General features: G+C 43.9%; 4 protein-coding genes across 5 annotated transcripts; 1 reads left to right on the forward strand and 3 right to left on the reverse strand.

The window, feature by feature from the left end:
* Positions 1–7,763: 7,763 nt before the first annotated feature.
* LOC131271584 (WD repeat-containing protein 5) lies at positions 7,764–9,331 on the reverse strand. Of its 2 annotated transcripts, none has more exons than XM_058273067.1 (3): positions 8,956–9,331; positions 8,778–8,874; positions 7,764–8,712 (listed from the first exon to the last, which is right to left on the reverse strand). In XM_058273067.1, exons 1-3 carry the CDS (start codon positions 9,082–9,084, stop codon positions 7,898–7,900), a joined length of 1,041 nt encoding a protein of 346 aa, XP_058129050.1. In that variant the 5' UTR covers positions 9,085–9,331; the 3' UTR covers positions 7,764–7,897. The 2 variants fall into 2 exon arrangements, with proteins under 2 accessions (XP_058129050.1, XP_058129049.1); XM_058273066.1 differs by having other exon boundaries at positions 8,953–9,331.
* A 507-nt stretch (positions 9,332–9,838) lies between these two features.
* LOC131263615 (NADH dehydrogenase [ubiquinone] 1 beta subcomplex subunit 8, mitochondrial) lies at positions 9,839–10,902 on the reverse strand. The gene is made up of 3 exons (XM_058265848.1): positions 10,776–10,902; positions 10,316–10,539; positions 9,839–10,249 (listed from the first exon to the last, which is right to left on the reverse strand). Exons 1-3 carry the CDS (start codon positions 10,858–10,860, stop codon positions 10,034–10,036), a joined length of 525 nt encoding a protein of 174 aa, XP_058121831.1. The 5' UTR covers positions 10,861–10,902; the 3' UTR covers positions 9,839–10,033.
* Positions 10,903–11,095: 193 nt separating this feature from the next.
* LOC131263604 (1-acyl-sn-glycerol-3-phosphate acyltransferase alpha-like) lies at positions 11,096–18,675 on the forward strand. The gene is made up of 3 exons (XM_058265837.1): positions 11,096–11,715; positions 16,866–16,999; positions 17,076–18,675. Exons 1-3 carry the CDS (start codon positions 11,531–11,533, stop codon positions 17,786–17,788), a joined length of 1,032 nt encoding a protein of 343 aa, XP_058121820.1. The 5' UTR covers positions 11,096–11,530; the 3' UTR covers positions 17,789–18,675.
* On the reverse strand, positions 18,619–20,623 carry LOC131263594 (protein maelstrom homolog). The gene is made up of 3 exons (XM_058265825.1): positions 20,435–20,623; positions 20,167–20,368; positions 18,619–20,093 (listed from the first exon to the last, which is right to left on the reverse strand). Exons 1-3 carry the CDS (start codon positions 20,561–20,563, stop codon positions 19,069–19,071), a joined length of 1,356 nt encoding a protein of 451 aa, XP_058121808.1. The 5' UTR covers positions 20,564–20,623; the 3' UTR covers positions 18,619–19,068.
* Positions 20,624–21,015: the final 392 nt, after the last annotated feature.

Consider the following 21,015-nt stretch of genomic DNA (forward strand, 5'->3'; position numbering starts at 1 on the left):
TTTTTGCTTTCATAATAAACCGGGCGTTTTCTTAATTACTTATTCAATCAATTTATTTTGTACACATACAGTAGTTCAAATAATATATTGAGTATAACAAACGTTTTGCTGCTTTAAAAAACTGCTCGCTGTTGTTTTGTGTTCCTATTTTTCAGGTTTTTATTTAAATATCTCTATCGTTTTCATTCTATTTGAAATGTTATCATTTTATCATCAAAAGTCACTAAAAGACACAACCCAACCTTGCATTAGAAGCACTTTAATCTGCCAAAAAAGTGCAACGCAATGGCGTCTAGATTGGACGGCCCCGAAGATGCATCCCGCATGATGCATCAGCACCACCGGATGATGCAATCATAAACCATTTTTTTCCTGCCACTTTCTACACCAGCGATGCAGTTCCTGCTCTCCGTAGGCATCTAATGCAAAACTGCAATGCATTTCCGCGTGCCGGAAGAAGATTTCGAGCATCATTCTGCACCAAGCTCCCCCCACGTGTGAGAAACGAGCGCGATCTGTCTCGTGCCTGTCTGTACAATCATTTTATGCATTGTTTTCCAGCCCACCACCCACCGCCAAGGGTTGGTGGTTAGTGGTATGCAGCTGGGCGTAAGTATGGTGGAAGGTCCCGGAAACGCTGAAAACGCTTTAAAACCAACCAACCCAAGGTGGGCGTGAGGGAGAATCAAAGCTGGAACACCAACAAAAAGGAAAAAAAACCCCGGAACGCTAACACTCCCACTGGTTAAAAAGGGAAACTTGCCTTTCCTGCATCCCATTTCTACCACCTACCAGTTATGCACTTTCCCTGCAAGTGCTGCACTGTCGGTTGGTGCGCTTCCGCTGATGCTGGATGCATTGTCGGAGCACGTGTCGCCCGTTGGCGGGTGAGGAACCGGGTGTATGGTGGTTGGGGGCATTATAAACCACATAACCACCTTACTTCATATTCGCGCGTCGAGTACATATCCCCCATCGAGGGACGAGCATAATGAGGGGTTTTGTTTAACAAATACACCCTCGGTTGCATGGTGGGATGCAATGGGGAATATCTCGGTGGTTAAAAAATCCACACCCACTGACATTACTAAAACAAAACTGTCTTAAAAAATAAACAAAAGGGAATGGCAGTCATAAATGACCTTGTTGTTCTATGTTAAATGATATTGCAGAAACATAGACTCACTGATGTTTAAACGAAGACTTTAAAACTTATTATTATTGTGTTTCCCTCTCCCATTTACTCTGTTATTTGACGTTTATTTGAGCAGACATTGCACTATGCCAATAAATACTAATAAACTTTTATCCAAACAAAAGAAAAGCGTAAACCAACCGGAAATGGATCCTTTGGCGAAAATCTCCGCCGGCGTTACTGGTACCATTTTTCAAACCTTCCCGTTGGGGTTGAACAAAAAGCAATCACAAAACCTGTACATGAAACGTCAGCAAACGAAGGAAAAAAGGAAGACGAGAAAGGCGAAGGTGTCGGAAACGATTTCGGCAATAACATTGCCCTATTTTCATTCATGAAAAAGCGGTTCACACCGCAGCGTTCCGCTTCCGCCGACACATGGCCGTGACAAACGGTTATGGTGCATGAAGTTTATCATCTTCAGATGATGATATTTGTACAGCAGTTTTTAAGCACGTGTAAACTACCCGTCCGCAGCAGCGGAAGTCCCAGCACGAAGGAATCCCTTCCGTCGTTGCTTCCTTTCGAGGCTTTCTTTTGCTGTCCGACAGGGCCGAGAAGGAAGCGAATCCGAAGCATTCATTCTCAGTCCCAAAAACACACAAACATTTACCCCATCTCTCCATGTCCGTGGTTTGTGCCTTCCGAATCGGGGTTGAACAAACGGAAGCTGCCCATGTAAGGGGTAAGTCCATCATTATTATACGCTTCCCTTCCGCATTTGCCCATCTTACCTCGTTCCAGTACCTTTCAGAACGGTCTGAAATCTCTCCACGAGGCGAATTTAGCTTCCGGCCACCCCCAGGAAACAAGGAAAGTAGTTGCCTTTTTTATTTCTGAGAAGAAACCCCCTTCTTATCAGTCGACCGCACAAGCATCGGCCAAAAGGACCGTCGGTAGCCTGCAGTCGTTAAAATTTCATTATACACCTTTAAATGCTGGTCCCAAAACACACTCGCAAACGTTGGCCTACATCCTCCTTGGAGTTTCGCTGGTGCAGGAAAAAAGAAAACACCAACGACCCCCAGGCTGCGGTATATACGGGCGTGCGGTCGCATACGGTCGCCATTTTAATCGCTTACGTGGAAAACAGGCAACGACGTGGCAACGGCATCAGGCGGCAACGAAAATCACCACTAATGAAACATTGTGCACAGGACCGCGATGGCCCACTGACCGTGGTTAAGTCTGCACTTTCAATCCTTTCGTAGCAGACGGATCTGTGTTTGAAATTCATGCACCACACTTTACACTCTTCCGACAGAATACGAATCGATGGAAGGCTGGCTCTACCACGTGGGAGTCTCCACGTGCGCTCAGGAGTTGAATTTGCTACGGGGGTTGTTTTTCAAGTAATTTACACCACATATCTGTTGACATTATGTTTTGTTTAATTTGTAATATCACCGAAATAACTCATAAAAACACAACTAGTTTCATTTTATTAAATTTCGTTCATTTCATTGTGAAATTTAAGCTGTCTCGGATCGTATCGTTTTTTTTATTTTAGTCATTTTGGAACAACAACAGGTTTTTGAGAAAAGCTAGGACTCAACACAATGTATTTAAAAAAGTTATTTTAAATATACTCACCGCTAAACAGACAAAATAAGCTGGAGTAATAAGCTCTAACATAATTATTACCACCTTTCTAGTAACGGTGCCAAAAACAAATCCGACAGCATCACACGCTCTTTGCGGTGGATTCGAACGATGGATACCTAACCTACCACAACACGCTCAGGCAGACCGGAAAAGCCTAACACCGTGCGTCGACGCGAGCCCTCCGGATGATTTAAATGAACCTTTCCACGAATTGCGAGCACTGCATCAGACTTAACTTTTGCTTTCATCCCAGCATCCAATTCGCACCAGCCGAAGAGTGTTGGGTTACGGCTTACTTCCACAAAACATCATGGCGTGGAAATAATTGCCTGAAGTTTTGCGCTGCGCCAATAACCGTTACATAAGCCGGATGAAAGCCAACTCTTTGGGAAATAAACTTGAACGAAAATATTTGCATACTACGCAGAAGAAACACACTGCACTGTTTAATTGGAGCATACTAACAAATAATTCAACGATCTTTTCTATCCGCTGACGTCAAGTACATTGTTTGTTATTTTGAAGCGTAGGATGCATTTAACTTCTTTTAGCAACTGGGCCACTTTTGACTCTACTAACTTGAAACTAAATCCGTCTGCAGCTTCCGGCAGACTGCATTGTAGTAAGATAACTTCGATGCACTTTCCATTAAAAATGACAGCTGCCCTGGGCATTTGATTGTTATTTCCATATAGCCGTCAGTAGTGCTGGATGGCGCTACCAGTTTGATTAATGGCTATTTTTCCCCACACACACAAAAAACAACCAACAGTAGCACTCCAGCTCCAGCTGGAAAATAAAAATGTTACACTCATCGTGAAACAACAGCGTCAGTTGCTGGCGAGCGAAATGTGCTTTTCTTGTCCTATTCCTTTTCCGCCCGATTGCTCCAGGTCAGTTCGTGCATTAAATTAAATTTGGAACTCGGCTGGAATGGTGTATGGATTTTCGCTGTGTATTTACAAACGGTTTACAGCACTCCAACGGAAGGCAAGATAGAACGAGTGAGTGTACGTTCGAAGGACGAAGGAAAGCGGTGCGAAAATAATCAATATCGTTTTCAGAAAACTCTATCGTTGGTTGGTTATTTAGGCAAATGGTTTTACATTCCAATAAATAACGTTTAAGAAGGGAATGTTTTATACACAATGTTTTTAAATATGTGAATTCGTGTTGGGGTGGATTAAGGGTTTAGAAGGCAAATTTAGTAAAATTTCATTCAAATGCCAAAGTCCACCCAGGAAATAAGGCTTTAAAAAATCATGGAAAAGGGCCATTTAAATGTTTTATTTCAAAACCCCTTTCCTACTTCCTGGGGCAATTTTTCCCTCGCGGTGATTCACTTTTCTTGCTCTTGCCTGCCCAACCGACTCTGAAGTGCGAAGCCAGACAGCCACGATGGACGTTTTAAATTTGAATAATTGATTTATCTCCAATTTTCTCTGCGTTTCCTAATTTGTTAACTTTACACTTGCGTTCAGCTGGCCAAACCACTTCGGTGCCCTTATCAAAACCAAAGGTTCCGCTTTCTCTGGCTGCCCCGGGAAAAAGGGCCTATGTCGGCCGGTGATACCCGCATATTTTCGACCCGAGTGTTTGTGTGTGTGTGTGTGACATGCCAAAGAAAACTTTTAATCTGCACCAGAAAGATCCGATGGACACGTGGATGTATATTTAATTTGAATACCAAAACAGTCAACTTCATGCCAGGGATGCGATGAGGTGACAATTTGCAGATTGGCCTCAATTCTCAACCCCGACCACAATGAAGAAACGCTGTCGTTTAATTTTCATTCCCAAATCACAACTTTGAAAACCAAATATTCATATGTTTGCAGAAAATTCAACTGTAATGATTGAAAGGTACGTCACGTCTGTCGTGAACATCTTTCGGCTAAAAACTAAATATGAATTTAAAGTCAAAATGAAATTCACTAAACCTCCCTGCTTCCGATTCATTCGACCACCATGGAAGCAAATTTCATGGCACATTAGCAGCATCGCCTTCCATCTTGAATTCAGTTGGTAATGAATATTTCAAGCACCTGCCGGCACGCGAATGATGTCTCAACCGTTTCCTCTTTCCTTTTTCTCTCGTTTGCACCCCGGCCGGGGCTTTATCGTTTTCTTTCGCGCGGGTCAAGGGAGCAAGTGGCCGCCCGAGATGACCAATTTCCCACCACAGTTAATTGGCCATCTAGCGGCAGGCGTGACTGAAATTTACTGATAAGTGAATCGCTGAAGCGCGCTCATATCATCGTGTGTCGAATGGTTTTTCACACATTCGTTAGCAGATCCATGTCCATTTGCCGGCGAAACATTTCTGTGTCTATGGCGTCTCGCTTTCCAAGTTGCACCTACGACCTACGGCGGACCGAATCACTTAATTCGCAGTGTTTAACAAGCGGAAAAATCAACAGCTTTTAAGAAAGAAACTTGAGAAAGGTGAAGCTCGAATGAGAAATAATCTATCTCATAGAAGGGATGATATGATTTACTTATATTCTTCCAGTAAAATATAATAAATTATCAATTATCCAAATTATCAATTATCCAAATGAGAAAATCTTAGATTAATCCCATGAAATATAATTTCTTCGTCAAATATACAACTCACTCTGCAGACGCACGTGACTGTTAGCACAGTGAAAGCTATTTCCCGGCGAGAAATACCCCGCAGGGCGACAGTTTTCCGCTTCTCGTGAGCCGACGCAAATATTAAACACCACAACAGCACGGAGCTCCCAAAAAGAAAGGAAACGATTATCGCGTGCCGTATTACCTAACAGGTGTACTTACAATGAAACATTCATTAGCAAACGAAAGGGGAAAAAAGACAAATGAAATAATCAAAGGGAAGGTTTACTTTAAATTGGATCACAAGTTGGTCGCTCAAAATCTGTTCCGTCTGTAATCCAGCCTTCCTTTCCTCCTCCAGTGGAACGCAAAGAGCTGACAACTCAGAAACCCCCCCCCCCCCCCCCCCTGGCGGCAACAGTTTCACTTTCAACCATTTTGCCAACGAAAGTAGTTGATATTGTCTCCCCACCGGACGACCTGCTGGTGGCTAATAGGAGAGTCCCCGTTTCCGGAGCCACCCCAAAGGGAACGGAGAGCACGACGCAACTGTTAGTGACACTTGGTCGCGAACATCTTGGCGATCTCCTATGGCGGCAAAATGCCTACGACTGACCACGCGGCAAACAACGAACACCGATGGCAAATAAAAAGAAAACAACAAGTGCGAGATGCGTGAGATTTCCTTTCTATGGACAGGCGGCCAACGACCTTCGGATCATTAGCGGTCTTGATCTTGTTTTCTGCTTTATGGCGCGGCTCGCGGGGTCTTGTTTTCACGTTTTCACTCTCGGCGGCTTTTCATCCGGGGACGACACCAACGAAGCCGGCACGCGAGACCCACCAGGAACTGGTTCCAGCAGAAGTCAAGGTGTTGAACGTGTTTGTCTTCTATCAATGCGATTCCGCGGAGGGCCATTAGCTAGCAAACTTCCATAACTAGGCCATCAGGCAGGTTTAGTTTTCTTCAATTTAATTGAAAATAGTTTACTTATCGACTGATGATACAAAAAGTTACATGATTAGGTCATAGAGCAAAATATTGCATTGGGATCGGGATAAATAAAAACGGGATATATGGTAAAATAGAACAGCAAAAAGCGTTAATTACTTTATTTAAAGCATTTATTAGATAATAATCAAGAAGAAAAACGTGTCCACAAACATAAGCGTAGAGAAAAGAAAGACTAATTTAATTATACCATTTTTTTCTATTGATTAATTCAAATTGCTTAATTAATTACCCTAGCAGACTGTTCCAATCATTATCCCTTTTTATTCAATCCCTTATTACCTTTTTTTCAACCAATATGTTAGTATTTAGGCATGTTTGTGAGTATAGGCCAAAACTACGTAATCGTTTTTTATGAAATAAAATCAAGCATTCTCTAGCATGATCTTACATCATCTTTAAGCCACTGTTATATACAACAGGCTGGTGAAATACCATACTATCAATTGCACAACTCTCAACATCTCTAAAACGGATATATGAACTTTACATCCTTCCACAATCGCAATCAATAAATGATTTCATTGGACCTGAGCCATCTTCCAATATAATTTCAGACGCTTTGGGGCAGTTTAAATTGCGATCTTTCGAGCCGCCCGCGGTTTTTTTATCTCCGCTGACGATCAAAGAAAATTCAACGGAGAAATTGATGCGTCGTTCGGTATATCACGCTTCACATTGGCTTTTCTTCTTTCGCTCACCCATTGACTGTATCATTCCCTTCCTTCGGTCTTTTATTACAACCAGAGGGTACCTTTAAACCATAAACCAAAAACTGTATACCGATCGAAAGCGCCAACGGTTGTATAGGCTATGGCAGCTAATTGCTAATCTGTCTCCAAGTCGTTGCTTTCTTTAGCCGAGCTTCGCAAACAACAGGCACAAAAGCTTCTATTGGTTTTTCCTACCGTCAATCAATTGTAAAGCAAAATGGGAACTGTTTTTATTTATTTCTTTTCTTATTCAAACAGACACTCCCAGCGAACCCCATCGGAACCGATCATCAACGAAATCGTAATGTCTCGCAAGATCTTAAACTAATGAAAGTGAAACCGTACCATCTTTCATGCTTTTTTTTCCTAATTTTGTTTGTTAGCGCTTCACAGTTGTAGTATTTTTCTTCAAATCACCAGACATTAATTAAGAGCTATAAAAGTTCGGTCAATAGCATTGAAAGTTATATATATATAATTGCAGTCTCACCGGTTGTTTGTACTTTCGTACAGAAACTTTTTTGAATGGATTAAGTTCGTACAGAAACTTTTTTGAATGGATAGTCTGTATAGTTGCGTAAGTTATTAAATTTAGAAAAAAATAATGATAAAAAGGTTCGCAGTGATTTCTTCGGATAATTTCAGATACGTTTAAGCAGTTCATTTACGATACCAAGCTTTTTATTACGTCACGCCAAGTTGAAATATTCTAAAACTATTGGGATCTTTAAAATTGATGTTGATATTTGTTACTTGCTTTTCGCGCATTACGATACTTTACACTTAATAGACCCTTTACGTATCGCTCTTCCAAAGCTTTATAGTTTTATCATTCTCGAGCGCGGCGGAGGCAATAATATTCTCCGTCGGGTGGCACGCAGTACACAGCACCGTGTCGGTATGGCCCTGGAGCGTCTGCACAATCTCCTTGCTCTGCAGGTTCCAGATGTACACCATATTGTCCTCACTTCCCGACACGATCCACTTGCCGCCGGTGACGGAAAAGTTGGCGAAAATGCAGTACTTCTCGTTCCGATGCCCGGTGTACGTCTTCAGACACTTGCCCTTCGAGTAGTCCCAAAGCTTGAGCGTGTTGTCGAGCGTGGCTGCCAGGATATACTTCCCGTTGGGCGAGAACTTTACGAACGAAACCGGTGGATTGTCGTCGTCGATCAGCGTCTTCAGACACTGGCCGCTGGCCGTGTCCCAAATTCGGCAAAGCCCATCATAGCTGGACGAAACGATCAGCGAACCATCGCGATTGAAATGAACCGCCGAAACCGGATCGGAATGGGCCGGTAGCGTTTTCAAGCACTTGCCCGTCCGGACGTCCCAGATGCGTACCGATTCGTCAAAGCTCCCGGATACGATCAAATTACTCTGCGGATTGAAGTTACAGCAGAACACGTAGTTGGTGTGCCCTTTGAGCGTCTTGAGACATTTGCCCGAGCTGAGCTCCCAAATTTTCAGCGTCTTATCATCACTAGCCGTCACTAGCAATCTGCTATCGCTCGACCAAGCAACATCACTGATCCCGAGCTTGTGGCCGGAGATCGTTTTCTCAAACTTGCCATCGTACGCACCCCAGATTTTGATCAGTTTATCGGCAGCTGTGGAGATATGGAAACACTTGATTTCAAAACGAACAACACCGGAACAATTCGATTCTACTTACACGAGCTTGCCAGCCATTCCCCGTTAGGGCTGAACTTAACTGCCGACACCGCCTTCGTGTGGCCGGCGAGAGTAAATTTTAGCGTATAGTTTGGTTTCTTTTGAAAGAACATAAGAAAACATTTCATTTATAAATCAAATTCAGCTGACCTTACACGGCATCATCATATTCTTACCACTGATAGCGACTGCCGGTTTTGGCTGGAAGGTGTATGCTGGCTTTGTGAAGGCGGAGGGGCATTTTGTATTGGAGTTGGTATGTGGATCGGGTGGCCACCGTGGCCCACGGGCCCACCGAGAGGAACCATGCCTGAGTACAGTCTCGAGCCTGGAAAGACCAACGAGGGTCGACTGTTTACGCTATTTTCGGTCACACAGCTTCTAACCCCCCGGGGAGAAGTTCAACCAGACGATGGTTGTCGATGAAGCGTCGGACTAGTCAAACTGCACGGGCTATTGGTAAAAATGCACTATCACTATGTGTGCACTCTTCGATTGCAATTTTTTCGATACTTTTTGGAAGTTTCTACGATAGCACACCAAAACTACACTATCCAAACATTTATTCACAAACAAAAGTCGCGTCTTTTTGTGAAGTAGTGTTGGCAAAATCAGGATTCGGAAGACCCGAAGATTCAATCTCTTGGCGGGTTCTAAAGGATTGGATCCGATTTGACGGATTCCGACCAGATTTGATCCGTTGGGGTATGAATCAAATGATTCTGATTTCATTTGATTCAGACTATATCCTAATTTATTTGGATTTGATGTGACTTGATGCAGGCACGCGGTGAATTGTTCGAAATCGGAGATCTGAATCTCAAACCGTATTTAAATCGAAAGATTCGATTCCATGCAGGGATTGGTTTTCCCACCACTAACGTTGATTTGTTTTTAGTACTAACGTTCATAGAACAAGATGTCAAAGCGTGTTCTAAAACATGACGATTGATGTTTATTTACAAAATATCAAATAAAAAATGCAATCACTTGTATAAAAAGTTAAAAACCAATTGTGTAACTTATTAATTTCTTGCTAAGACAAATTATACGCTTCCTTGGGCTTTGTAATTCCTTTTTTATTTACATAGCGCTTGTAACAATTGCTGCAATCTACGGTGTTGACCAGAACAGGATGATGGAAATTCGCCAGTTGTGAAGGATGGTTTTGTTTCACAGGCCTAGGCGGCTTTCAATTAAATTGTTCGTATTTGAACGAATTCCTCACTGCACCCACTGCCGCTCCGATTTTACGCTTTACTTCTGTTCGAACGTGTAGTGTTTCTTTCCTTCGTTCGGGTATTGTTTGGCGAGCACCGGTCGGAACATCTTGTAGTTTTCGAGCCAGTAGTACAGCACAAAGCAGCCAGTCATAACGCCCAAAAACGCCATCCAGTAGGTTTTCACCGGGTAGCGTGTCGGCTCTGCCGTACCATATCGATCCTCGGACCAGAAATCGGTTTCTGCATGAAGCTGAAAGAAAAACATACGTTCGAATTATCAAAAGTGACACAATTGGAAAATTAATCTGAAACTTACTGTATCGTGTAGATTTCTCTTCAGTTCCGGAAAATCGTATGGATAGTAGGGATCGCGAGCTTCCACTGGTACATCCGGAAGTTTAGGATAATCACCATAGCCGAGGCCATCGTCTGGATACGGCTGATACTCCGCTGGTACTAGTCCATACTTTTTAGCAGCTGCTTCGCGATCCTTTTCAGATTCCGGGAACTTGCCGGGCTTGAAGTCTTTATTCCAGCCATCTGCAATGTTGATAATAGGCAAACATTTAACTACAATTAATCCTTTGCTACCAAACCACCGAAACCGAAGAGAACGTAAACAAAACGGTGGAGTTCTGCTGCGCCACCAATGACAGCTTCTTCGTCGTCTGGTTCTTCCAGAAAGTTACGTAAAAACCGTGCAGCAAAAACACCGCAATGAACAGCGAAACACGGCAGTTTTCGGCATATTTGGATCGGCACTTCTTAACACTTACGGTTTCGGACGCTCATATACAGGAGCGCCGGGTTTCGATTTGTAATTTGAGCAGCAAATTTGATTCCCTTGATCAATGCTGCCATCTTCGAGGGAGCACTTGGTTGTCTTTTCCGCAGGCAAAGAAAACCTCGAAAACTTCAGGTAAAACCATGTGAAGTGATTTGACTTTTAACCGCACGACCAAGGTAGTTAAGGTAAAGTAAATTGCTCTTCACCAACGGTTTTGAAGCTTCGTTCTACTAGCCTTGGGCTACACGAAGCGCAAACTCGAACTGTCACGAAGTTCGTGACATACGTTTACCCGACGCGGGACGACGAGGACGTGTTGTGTGGCCGTGCGGAGTCCTTGCGCATCCTGTCGGTGGAAAAGCTGTTTCAGCTAAATTGAAGTGTGTATCGAAATGAGCAGTGCGACTTAACGTTGTGTATCCCAATAACATTCATAAGGATGCGTAAAACTCTTGCTTGTGCCTAAATGTGTGCATGTGGCGTACATGCAAAATTAAAGTGTTTGTCCTGAATTAACCCGGTGGAGTGTGTGGTAAAAGATAAATCAACAAAGAAAACAAACCAGTGACGCTTGGTTTGTGACTAACGCTTTCTTCCATTGCATCGAGCAACTGGACGAAAAAAATTGCGTTTTTCGTTGCAATCAGCCGTCTCGTCCTCATCGCTGTTGACGAACGGCGGTCTTTGGCCGAACGTGCCAAGTGATATTTAGCATCGAAGTGAAAAGCAAATTCCCGCACCAACATGATTTCGAACTACACGGAACTCTTTCTCATCTGTGCCATCATCCTGATGCCAATTTTCTACGAAACTTCGAGCCGCTTTCGGTACTACTTCAAATTTGTCGTCTACTATGGTGTGGTAATACTGAACTCCTTCATACTGATTCCCGTCTTCTGCCTGAGGCCGTGTAATGTACGGAACCTGGTGTAAGTACACGCGCAAACGAATCACTACTTTTAGGTTCTGGCAGGATTTCCTTTTTTTGTTGCGTTCGGGGACACAACAGTCGCCTTTCCCACAGCACCTGGTGAATAAATGTCAAGTTTGTCTCCCCGAGATTTTCACCCTCCCCCTCATTTAATGTTTTCCACGCTTTCCTCGCTCTCGCATGAAGGGGGCTCGACGGATCGTCAATAATATGACGCAGCACACCACCTACTAAGCAGGACAGTGAGTGAAGTGGCCGTCTGTGGAGTTACAATAATCGATATTCTGCTGGAGCGAAACAAGTGCTCATAATAAAAGTTTCTCGGGGTTTCTACATTGCCCAAGCAAGCAAGGAAACGCTCTCGACACATTACCTGTCCATGTAAAAAGTAGGCTTGGACGCAATACGCAAACACATTTTCCTAGCGTTCCCCAATCAGCTGTGGGTAACAATGTTCTTCCACACGTCGGCACATTAGAAAATTCTCATTTGAAGTAGGCAATGGACTATTTTTCCTTTCAAGAAACATTATCGATTAAACTTTCTGGTGTAGGAAAAGGCTTTCCCTCCATGGCATGCATCATCGAACGTCTTGAGACTGTCCTTACTAGCCTTGAGATATTTTTATAGTTCTGGCTAGCTTCTAGCTTTGGCATTTACTTTCTTTTTGTTTTAGTTTTGAAAGGTTGATTTTTATATCAGGAATAAGAACCTTGATCTTTATTCAAACACAAAATCAATAGTTGCAATGCTTACATAGTACCTTTTCTAGAAAACACTCGGCTAAAGACATTAATTTGTTGTGGCTGTTAACATCCAGGGTGTGTGTTTTCATGAACATTCTACCAAATGATAGAAAACAGGCTCAATTAGGTTAACATGTTTTAATTCCTGCTCTGGTTTGAGAGTACAAGACCATACACCGAGTGTTTGTCGAGACTTACCACAAATGTTTACACTAATGCCGGCGAGTTGGAGTTTATATATCGCGGAAAGGGAAGAACAAACCGTCGGTTTCTTGCGTGTTGCTACGGTTTACGGACGTACGCAGTCATCCGGCATTGAATGGAATGCGGTGCGGTAAAGAAGGCTATGCGTTTCAACGGTCACAAAAACCTTGTTCTCCCTAAAGTCTCTATGCATTTCCGAATAGCCTTGCAGTTTTGTTCAATGTCATATAGAATCCGGCCAATCGTACATTGCTGACCATTACCGTTCGATGGCCTTCGAACGGAAGTTTTAGATCAAACAAACGGAAATAGAGAGAAGGTACAGATCACGTTGCGGTGTCGGTGATATAATGTACCTGTTCGTTTATCTCCGTGCTCGCGGCCTGCTGCGACCAACATCTTATCATCATCTGCAAACGGGGACCGCACGGGAACGCAATGAATCAGCTTATTGGTACATCCGGGGGAGAACTGGCAGAAGAAGCTATCGGTAGACGGTAAAAAAAGAAGGCACTTGGGGAAATGATAAACGTATGCTCGACTCCCCATGGAGTGTTTATAGTGTGCCCTCCTTGCACATTGTATCGATGCGTCGCGATATTACAATCTTATGGGTACTCCATGGTCACCGCTTGCCTAGCAGACCATCGGGTTTAGTTATCAAAACGGTTCTCCCCCGTATTGGTTCAAGATAGGACGGTGGTGGTTTTCTAAGGAAAAAAAAAGAAAATGAACGAGATGCTATGCGGTGAGATGCGTGGAATTTTATTAAGAATTAAATAACGTGTATTTTATCTTTTTCTTATAAAAACTGATATTTTGAAAATATGACACTTTTTTAGCAAATGAAATTAATCTCACATTCCCATCAATGCGCGTAAAACGTACAATTGGGGATAAAAAACCCACGACGTAAGCATTTCATTCATTCAGTCAGTCTGTTTGTCTGCGCACACCAGATCACGTTGCCGAGAGCATTGCCTACTGAATCATGTGCAATTTCACTCCCAAACCACCGACGACCTCCGTCCCGGAGCGATGCTTCCGTTCGGACGCGGGACGTGTGCTCCTTGCTTTCGTTCTGATACCAAATGTTTTTTTTTATACTCCCAGCCAAAGCGCGCCCCTCGCGAAGCCGCACACGCGGTGAGGATCGTTACGCATCACGATCGCGCGCGCTCTTTTGCTCCCCAATGACAGCGTGGCGCGTTTGCTACTCGCGGACTCGCGGGAAAAAAGGCGCGATCTTCAACCGTACGGGAACACCGTTTGTGTTGGGGGGGTGTGTTTACTCAATTCAGTTCAATTAGGCCTCAAGTACCGCGGTGCACCGATCTTGCCGTTTGCTGATAACGAACGTCTCCCGCCGCCATGATGATGGGCGTCGTGTTGGAGCGAAGAAAGGAGGAAACCCTTGTCGGTGGAATTCACGAAGACTGACGAAGCTGTCGTTGAGATCATACTTTAATCCTTCCCCATAGGGCCCACCATAAAACCTCTCAACAATCTTACATGCAATTGGAAACGTGTCGTTCTCTCGGCTTAAAGGGAAACGTTTGCGGCGGACGTTAAAATAAAACATATGGGAATTGTGTTTAATTTTGCTGGTGAATCTGACAAACTAACTTGCACTGTGCCCCGTCCGTCTAGGTCATAGACTGACTATGTGTCCACAAACACAGAGAGTATTTTATTTTTTGTTGAGAAAATCATGCCGTAGCCAACCCATATGGGTTGGCATCATCATAATAAAACCTTCGCTCTGCCAAGGTTAATGTGGAGAAATTATGTACCATGGCAAAAAAGGTATAAACACGCTTGAAAAAATGCACACACTGCACAACGCAGGTCATAATGCTGTAATTGTATGTCAAGGCCATGTTTTGGTATAAACTCAGTAAGTTTATGTCCTAATTCGTCTAATTAGTAGAAAGCAATTTGTTTCGAAGCAAGCAGCTTACTCAATTCTCTTTGAGATACACGTGAAGTATTTCCCCAAATACACTTATTAGATAAAATAGAATTACTTGTAATACATCTACCAAAAATATCACTTCTCCCACTTAGAAACCAAATGCACTGCAACACAATTCTATTTCCACAATCAGCAACATCGGACTGCGATAAAATGCATTTGCGTCAGATGGCATTCCTTGGCCTCAGCGGGGGGACAACCACCGCCTAAATCTGGAATCTGCACGCGACGCATTATCGATGGCTTATCGTGTCTTAAAATGCAATCTCCAAAACCAAACCCCCAATGCACTTTAATCTGTCTGCGGCCAAACTGGAGGGCCGCTTTCTAGACCGCAACGCCAATGGATCGCATTGGAATCCATTCCATCTGAAAGTATTGGCGTCAGAGCACCCCGTCAAAGACGGAGCAGAATAAAATAATCCCACCAATCGAACCGACGAAGAAGAAACAACGTGATAAGGATGTTTGGGATAACGGAGATATCGTAATCGGTTGCGGTCGACGGTACTGAAAAATGGAACCGTTGTTGTTGTGCGCCCTACTGTCCACCCCCTCCCTGCGGACGTATTCGCTCGGCCACGGACTCTGGACCTTAGAACTACTCGTCATCTCGACCAGAAGGAGGTTTGGTATTTTTATGATCCCCGCAATTGAATGAGTTTTCCCTGCATGAAAATTGTCAAAATAAACTGACCAAAGGTTAAGCAGTAAAATTGACGTAGCGACCGCGTTGCGAAATTCCGTCCGCAAAACCGATAGTGCTAAAGGCATCCGTTTGAACTGCTTAACTCTATCTCTAATCCACGCACGTTTCTAAACTGGAGACGTAGGAACCGCTTTGATTTAGGCCAAAGTATTTGTGTGTAAAAAAAAAAGACGTATGACACGCTACCCTCGTGGCTTATCAGCGAGATTTGTTTGACCGGAAACCCCCCTGAAAATGGGACTCATCGCCAGCGAGCGTCTAGCTACGGCGGACATCATACAGACGCTTCTCGAAGCATTCCATACGACCCTCACCATGGGGTTCATTGAGACCTTGTTTCCTTTGGCTTCGAATAATCTCATGCGAAAGCTTACCGAAACGATGCTATTACGGTATCCACATTTGGATACGCAGCCTAATGGCTGATGTGTATTAAATCGCGAATACCTTTGCGGAATCCACTCCTCCCGCTTCTGACCGGAGCACGTTTGTCGGAACACGCCGGTAGTAAAGTGGTAATAAAAATGGTCCAAAATTAAATCCACATTAATGATGCATTATCACTTGTTTGGTAACGCACTACGAGGCGCACGGAAAAAGAAACGTTACCGATAACGATGTGAAACACGATAAAGACGGTGAGATAATAAGTTAAGATTGGTTATCGAAAGATTAACTAAGCGCATTTTTTTTTAAAGCACAATAATACGTTTTGGCAAAGTACAACCACATCGAGACCTTGGTTCTGACAATTAGCGTTAATTGAACGATTAGAATTATCGCACCGTGACACGAAAAATACGCATGGGGAACAACCGTGCGGGTCCTCGCATCACTTGTATGACCCGCTTTCAAACACCTACTCTGATCAACCGTCTCTGATCGTGTACGCGACTACCACCGTAATTTGCCGGTCCTGGGTCAAGGTAGGCTTCCGACTAGTAGCCGGTTTACTGAGATTTTTAATTATCTGCCGATGTTCTAGAGGTCCGTTTTTTTCGATCGGAGGTACATTTTAGTGTCTCAATACATGATCAAAGCAGGCTGATCATACTTTACGCAGTTTCGACAGTGCGTAGTAGGCGCTACGGAGTCAAATTTATTCCAATCTGCTGCAGCACTGCACCCCCAATGCCATTGGCGATGCTGGCAGGATTATAAACATGTAAACACACGTGCTTGGCCAAGATAACCCTGGCCTGGCCGGTATACGCTGTCAACAAGTTGTCAGTGCGTGCACTTGGACCGCAGCTCGCCATGTAGAGGGGTTTTGTTTAACCGATTGGCCATTGACCGCTTCCCTTATTAGGGAAACGATTGACGTTCTGAGCTGTTCGAGAACTTGCTACTGATAGATTTAAAAACGGACACTTTAATTATTTTTTCGTGTTTAAACTTTAAATGAAACACCATCGACGTAAACTGATTGATCGTCTACTTTGAGCTGTTTAAATAAATGGTTTAGTATTAAACGTTGCGATTTACTTATTTTCGTTCTCCCTCTCTCTCTCTAGGCTAGCTAGCAAATTCTGCCGAGTCGTGTCACCGATCATCAGCATGAAATGGGAAGTCCGTGGTGCGGAACATATGGGCGCCGACAGGGCGATGGTGATGGTGGCGAACCATCAAAGTTCATTGGACATATTGGGTAAGTGCGACGAGAACCGCCGAACCACATGTTAGACCCACATGTATTGACTTTTTCCCGCCTTGACCCGTTGTAGGAATGTTTGATTTCTGGCACCTGATGGACAAATGTACGGTGATCGCAAAGCGGGAGCTTTTCTTCGCCTGGCCGTTCGGGCTGGCCGCCTGGCTGTCCGGGCTGATCTTCATCGATCGCCGGCACACCCAGCGCGCCCAAACTTCCATGAACGAGTCGACCGATATGCTCATCCAGAAGCGCACCAAACTGTGGGTCTTTCCGGAAGGGACGCGTCGCACCACGAACGAAATACATCCCTTCAAGAAGGGTGCCTTCCACGTGGCGGTCCGGGCGCAGTTACCGATCCTGCCGGTCGTTTATAGCTCGTACCACACGTTCCTGGACGATCGGAGCAAAGTGATGAACCCGGGGCACGTGATCGTGACTGCGCTACCGGCGATCGAAACGAAAGGACTCACGAGCGATGACATACCGGAGCTGATCGAACGAACGCGCAACGCCATGATCGACACGTTCAAAGCTACTACAAAGGAGGTTGAGAATCGATTCAACTTGAGCGGTCACGCAAGTCCACCGCGGCTTACGGACACCGTGCCATCGATGGTAACTCAAAAGAAGTCCAACAGAGGGTCGGAAACCACCGTCCCCCGGCAGGAATCGGCAAATCTCATCGAACCGGGTGCGCGAAAGATCGGTTCACTGCTCGGTGGAGACGAGTCGCCCATCAAGGAACCGACCGCGTACCGACGGAAGGATGTCCAACGAGACTAGTGAGCGCTCCCGTGGACGCTCGCTTCTTCGTGCCATTAAAATAAGCCTGGCTAATTGGCATGGCCGGATTTTAAAAAGGAAGTGATTTAGCGCATGTGTCAATTTCCGTTATTTTATATTTTAATTATGATTTCTATTCAAGGAGTGACGCCAGCCGTCGCGCTTTTTACGGGGTGAAATGAGATTGAACAAAAAAACAAAAGATAGCTAAACACAAAGCATTTTCCAAAGGGTTTCATTTTTAATTTGTTTTCTATTGAAAATTCGTTTAGGCTTTAATGTGAAAGGAGTTCGCACACTACACACGCGCGCGTGTGTTAAAGATGTGCTCATTTGTAACATACTTTATTGAGTTTATCATTTTGAAAGCGATCAAAACGGAACGGCAGCCAAAGGTGCTATGTTAGATGTCGATAGGATAGTACGTTCACGGAAAGTGGTTAATACCTACAATTGATCTCGGTGGAAGAATGATCGTCGCCGTTGGCCTAAGAAAATGGCGAAAGGCAGCACGTTTCGCAGTAAGACTCACTAGAGCACGTGTTGAAAAACGTACCCTCTCTTTTCCGTATCCATTCCGGTTAGGTATTTCGATCTGTGAGATGAAAAAAATGGTTGAACGAGCAAAACTGAAAAGAAGGAAACCAGCAATCTAACACAACAATGTTTATATAAATGTTCCATCAGTGCTGTACACAACGACGCTTCACATTACGTCACGTCAGTATAATGTACTTGTAACCCGTACGCTTATGAATTAATATGAGCAGGTTTTCCTAAACTCTATTGTTTTTCTCTTCTTACAATCACTCCACAGTCCCGTCCACACACTACTGCTAGGGATAAAAAAAAAACACATGTATAAAAGAAGTTAACGGTGAACAGTATGATTTGTGTTAATAATATTCATTCCACCATTTTATTATTTTTTGTTTTTTTTTTCTGTTTTGTACATTATGTTGATACGCAATCGTAACGGCCTGGGATATATATATATATCGATAATAAACAACAATGCATAAAAATTTATCTAATCATCACGTCGTCCTTCGTCGTCAAAATCGAAAGAACGATTTCAGTTGGTTCGTTATCGAGATCGATCTTTAATCCAGATTCTGAAATTGGCGTGTCGTCAGAGACTAGTTCATTCTTGTTCAACAGTGTTAATAGTTCATAAGAAGATTAAGTAAGTCATTTGCAAATAAAGAAAGTGTTCGTTCAAAAAAGAGACATTTGATAAAAAAAGAAAAAAATAAAGAAATGGCTAGAAACAATCGACCTCATTTAGACGGTCTCTTGCTAGAACCGAGCGGGGGGAATGTATCAATCATCCATATGCCTTTGCCACGACCCGCACTCACCGGTTTAGAAGTAGTCGCGCAGGGATTAGCGTTCATCAGACGCCTAGTCCCTCGACCGCAACTACTTGCTACCGGTCGATCAGCAGAAGCCAGATCAGAACCTTTCGTTGTCTCCCACGGGTTACTTTTCGGAACGTCGCTGACACTTGCGCTTGCACTCACACACGTAATACGACTCATATTGTGGTCAAATGCATCGCTGACCGGCGTAGCAAATGAAAGGTTGTTCATTGCTATGGACAGGGTAGCATCAGCGTGCTCGGTGTCGGCATTCTCTGGCAGATGCTTTCCAGGCTCCATCGGTATGCGCAGATCCGTGCAGCAACTATCGGAGATAACGAACGCCCAGCGGATGCATTGGGAAAGGGCACAATATTTCCCATCTCCAATTCCCTCGTGGAAATCGCAGCTGATTTTGGGTGTATAATCATACACATCCTTCATGATTAAAATCTGTAACGCGTGCATCGTAGGAATGGGTCGATTTGCTTCATTCAGCATTTTTACAGACTGCTTCTTCAGGAGGTAGAACAACTCCTTCAACGAACAGACGAGCACTTCCGGGTTTTCAGGATCGTCATCCACAATTTTCGATAGCATTTGTTCTACCTTCGCCAGGTCATCCGAATTGGTGAACACTAGCGGCATTTCTCCTGCATTTTTGCCCATAAATTCTCGGAACTTGTTTGCAATCGTCTCGTAATTCTGCTCGCCGAGGGCATTCGGCGGAATCGGAAGCTTGTGGTGCATTTCTGAGTGTGCTTGCGCCGCATACGCATACCCTAGCGGGAGACTGCCAGGGTTGATGAGCGTATGGAACCTATCCATAACACCCTCTTTCAAACAGTAGCGGATGGCAGCTAACTCGGCGGGAACAAACGTTCCCTCAGACACCTCACAAAAGTATCCCATGGAAACGAAAACCAGTTCCAGCGTGTCCAGCGCTGTAAGATACAAAAATACGAGTGTTAAAATCAATGCCAAACTACGCATTCTCATTACACTAGCCGTGCTTACAGTTGTTCTTAGCGGCGTTTTCAACCATTGAGGCCATGCTATCGCGGATAAGTTTGCCTTTCTCCTCAAGGAAGTGTTTTTCTTGTGCCACCGTTGAATAAGGTGTGCCAACGCCGGTTAACTTGTCCTCACATGCTCGAGCCTGCAATTTCGCAACCTTTGCTTGTTCCACGTAAGGTGCACGCTGCTTGGTATCCATTTTCTACGATAAGAAACAATTTCACAACTATCAGGCCGAACACATTAGTCGCAGTAGATCAAAACTTACCTCCCATTGTTTGCCAGCATAGTCTTTAACTTCTTCCATTCCGCGAAATTTTCGACCTTTCGCTTCTTCTCGATTTCTAATTTCGAGCATGAACATGAGGAACGGATTTGGTGGATTTTTTTTAGGCATTTCTAATAATTTTGTTGCTACTTGCTGCAGAAACTAAGGGAGATTTTGTTGAAATGTGTATCGCACTGATTAGCGCTGTCAGCATCGGGATTCGGAAGACCCGAAGATTCGATCTCTTAGCAGATTCGAAAGGATTGATTCCAACTGGACGGACTCAGATTCAGATTTGATTCGCTTGGGATTTGAACCAGATTTAATTTGTTTGGTGCTCAACTTGATTCGATTCTCAGCTCCGACATTTTTACCATATTTGTCTTTAAAATAAGACTCTCCATTGACAATCTTCTTTGGACAGTGATGCTCTATTCCCAGACCAGCAATGATTGGTTCACGTCTCGCGACTCCCAATTCGTTTGATTGGGACTCAATTTTCCCACCACTAGGATTGATCTATTCATACTTCAATTAATTTCCCTAACCGCGTGACTACATTAAGCTGGCCGTAAACGTTG

Source organism: Anopheles coustani, chromosome 3 (genome assembly GCF_943734705.1).
Source record: "Anopheles coustani chromosome 3, idAnoCousDA_361_x.2, whole genome shotgun sequence".
NCBI classification, from domain to species: Eukaryota; Metazoa; Arthropoda; class Insecta; order Diptera; family Culicidae; genus Anopheles; species Anopheles coustani.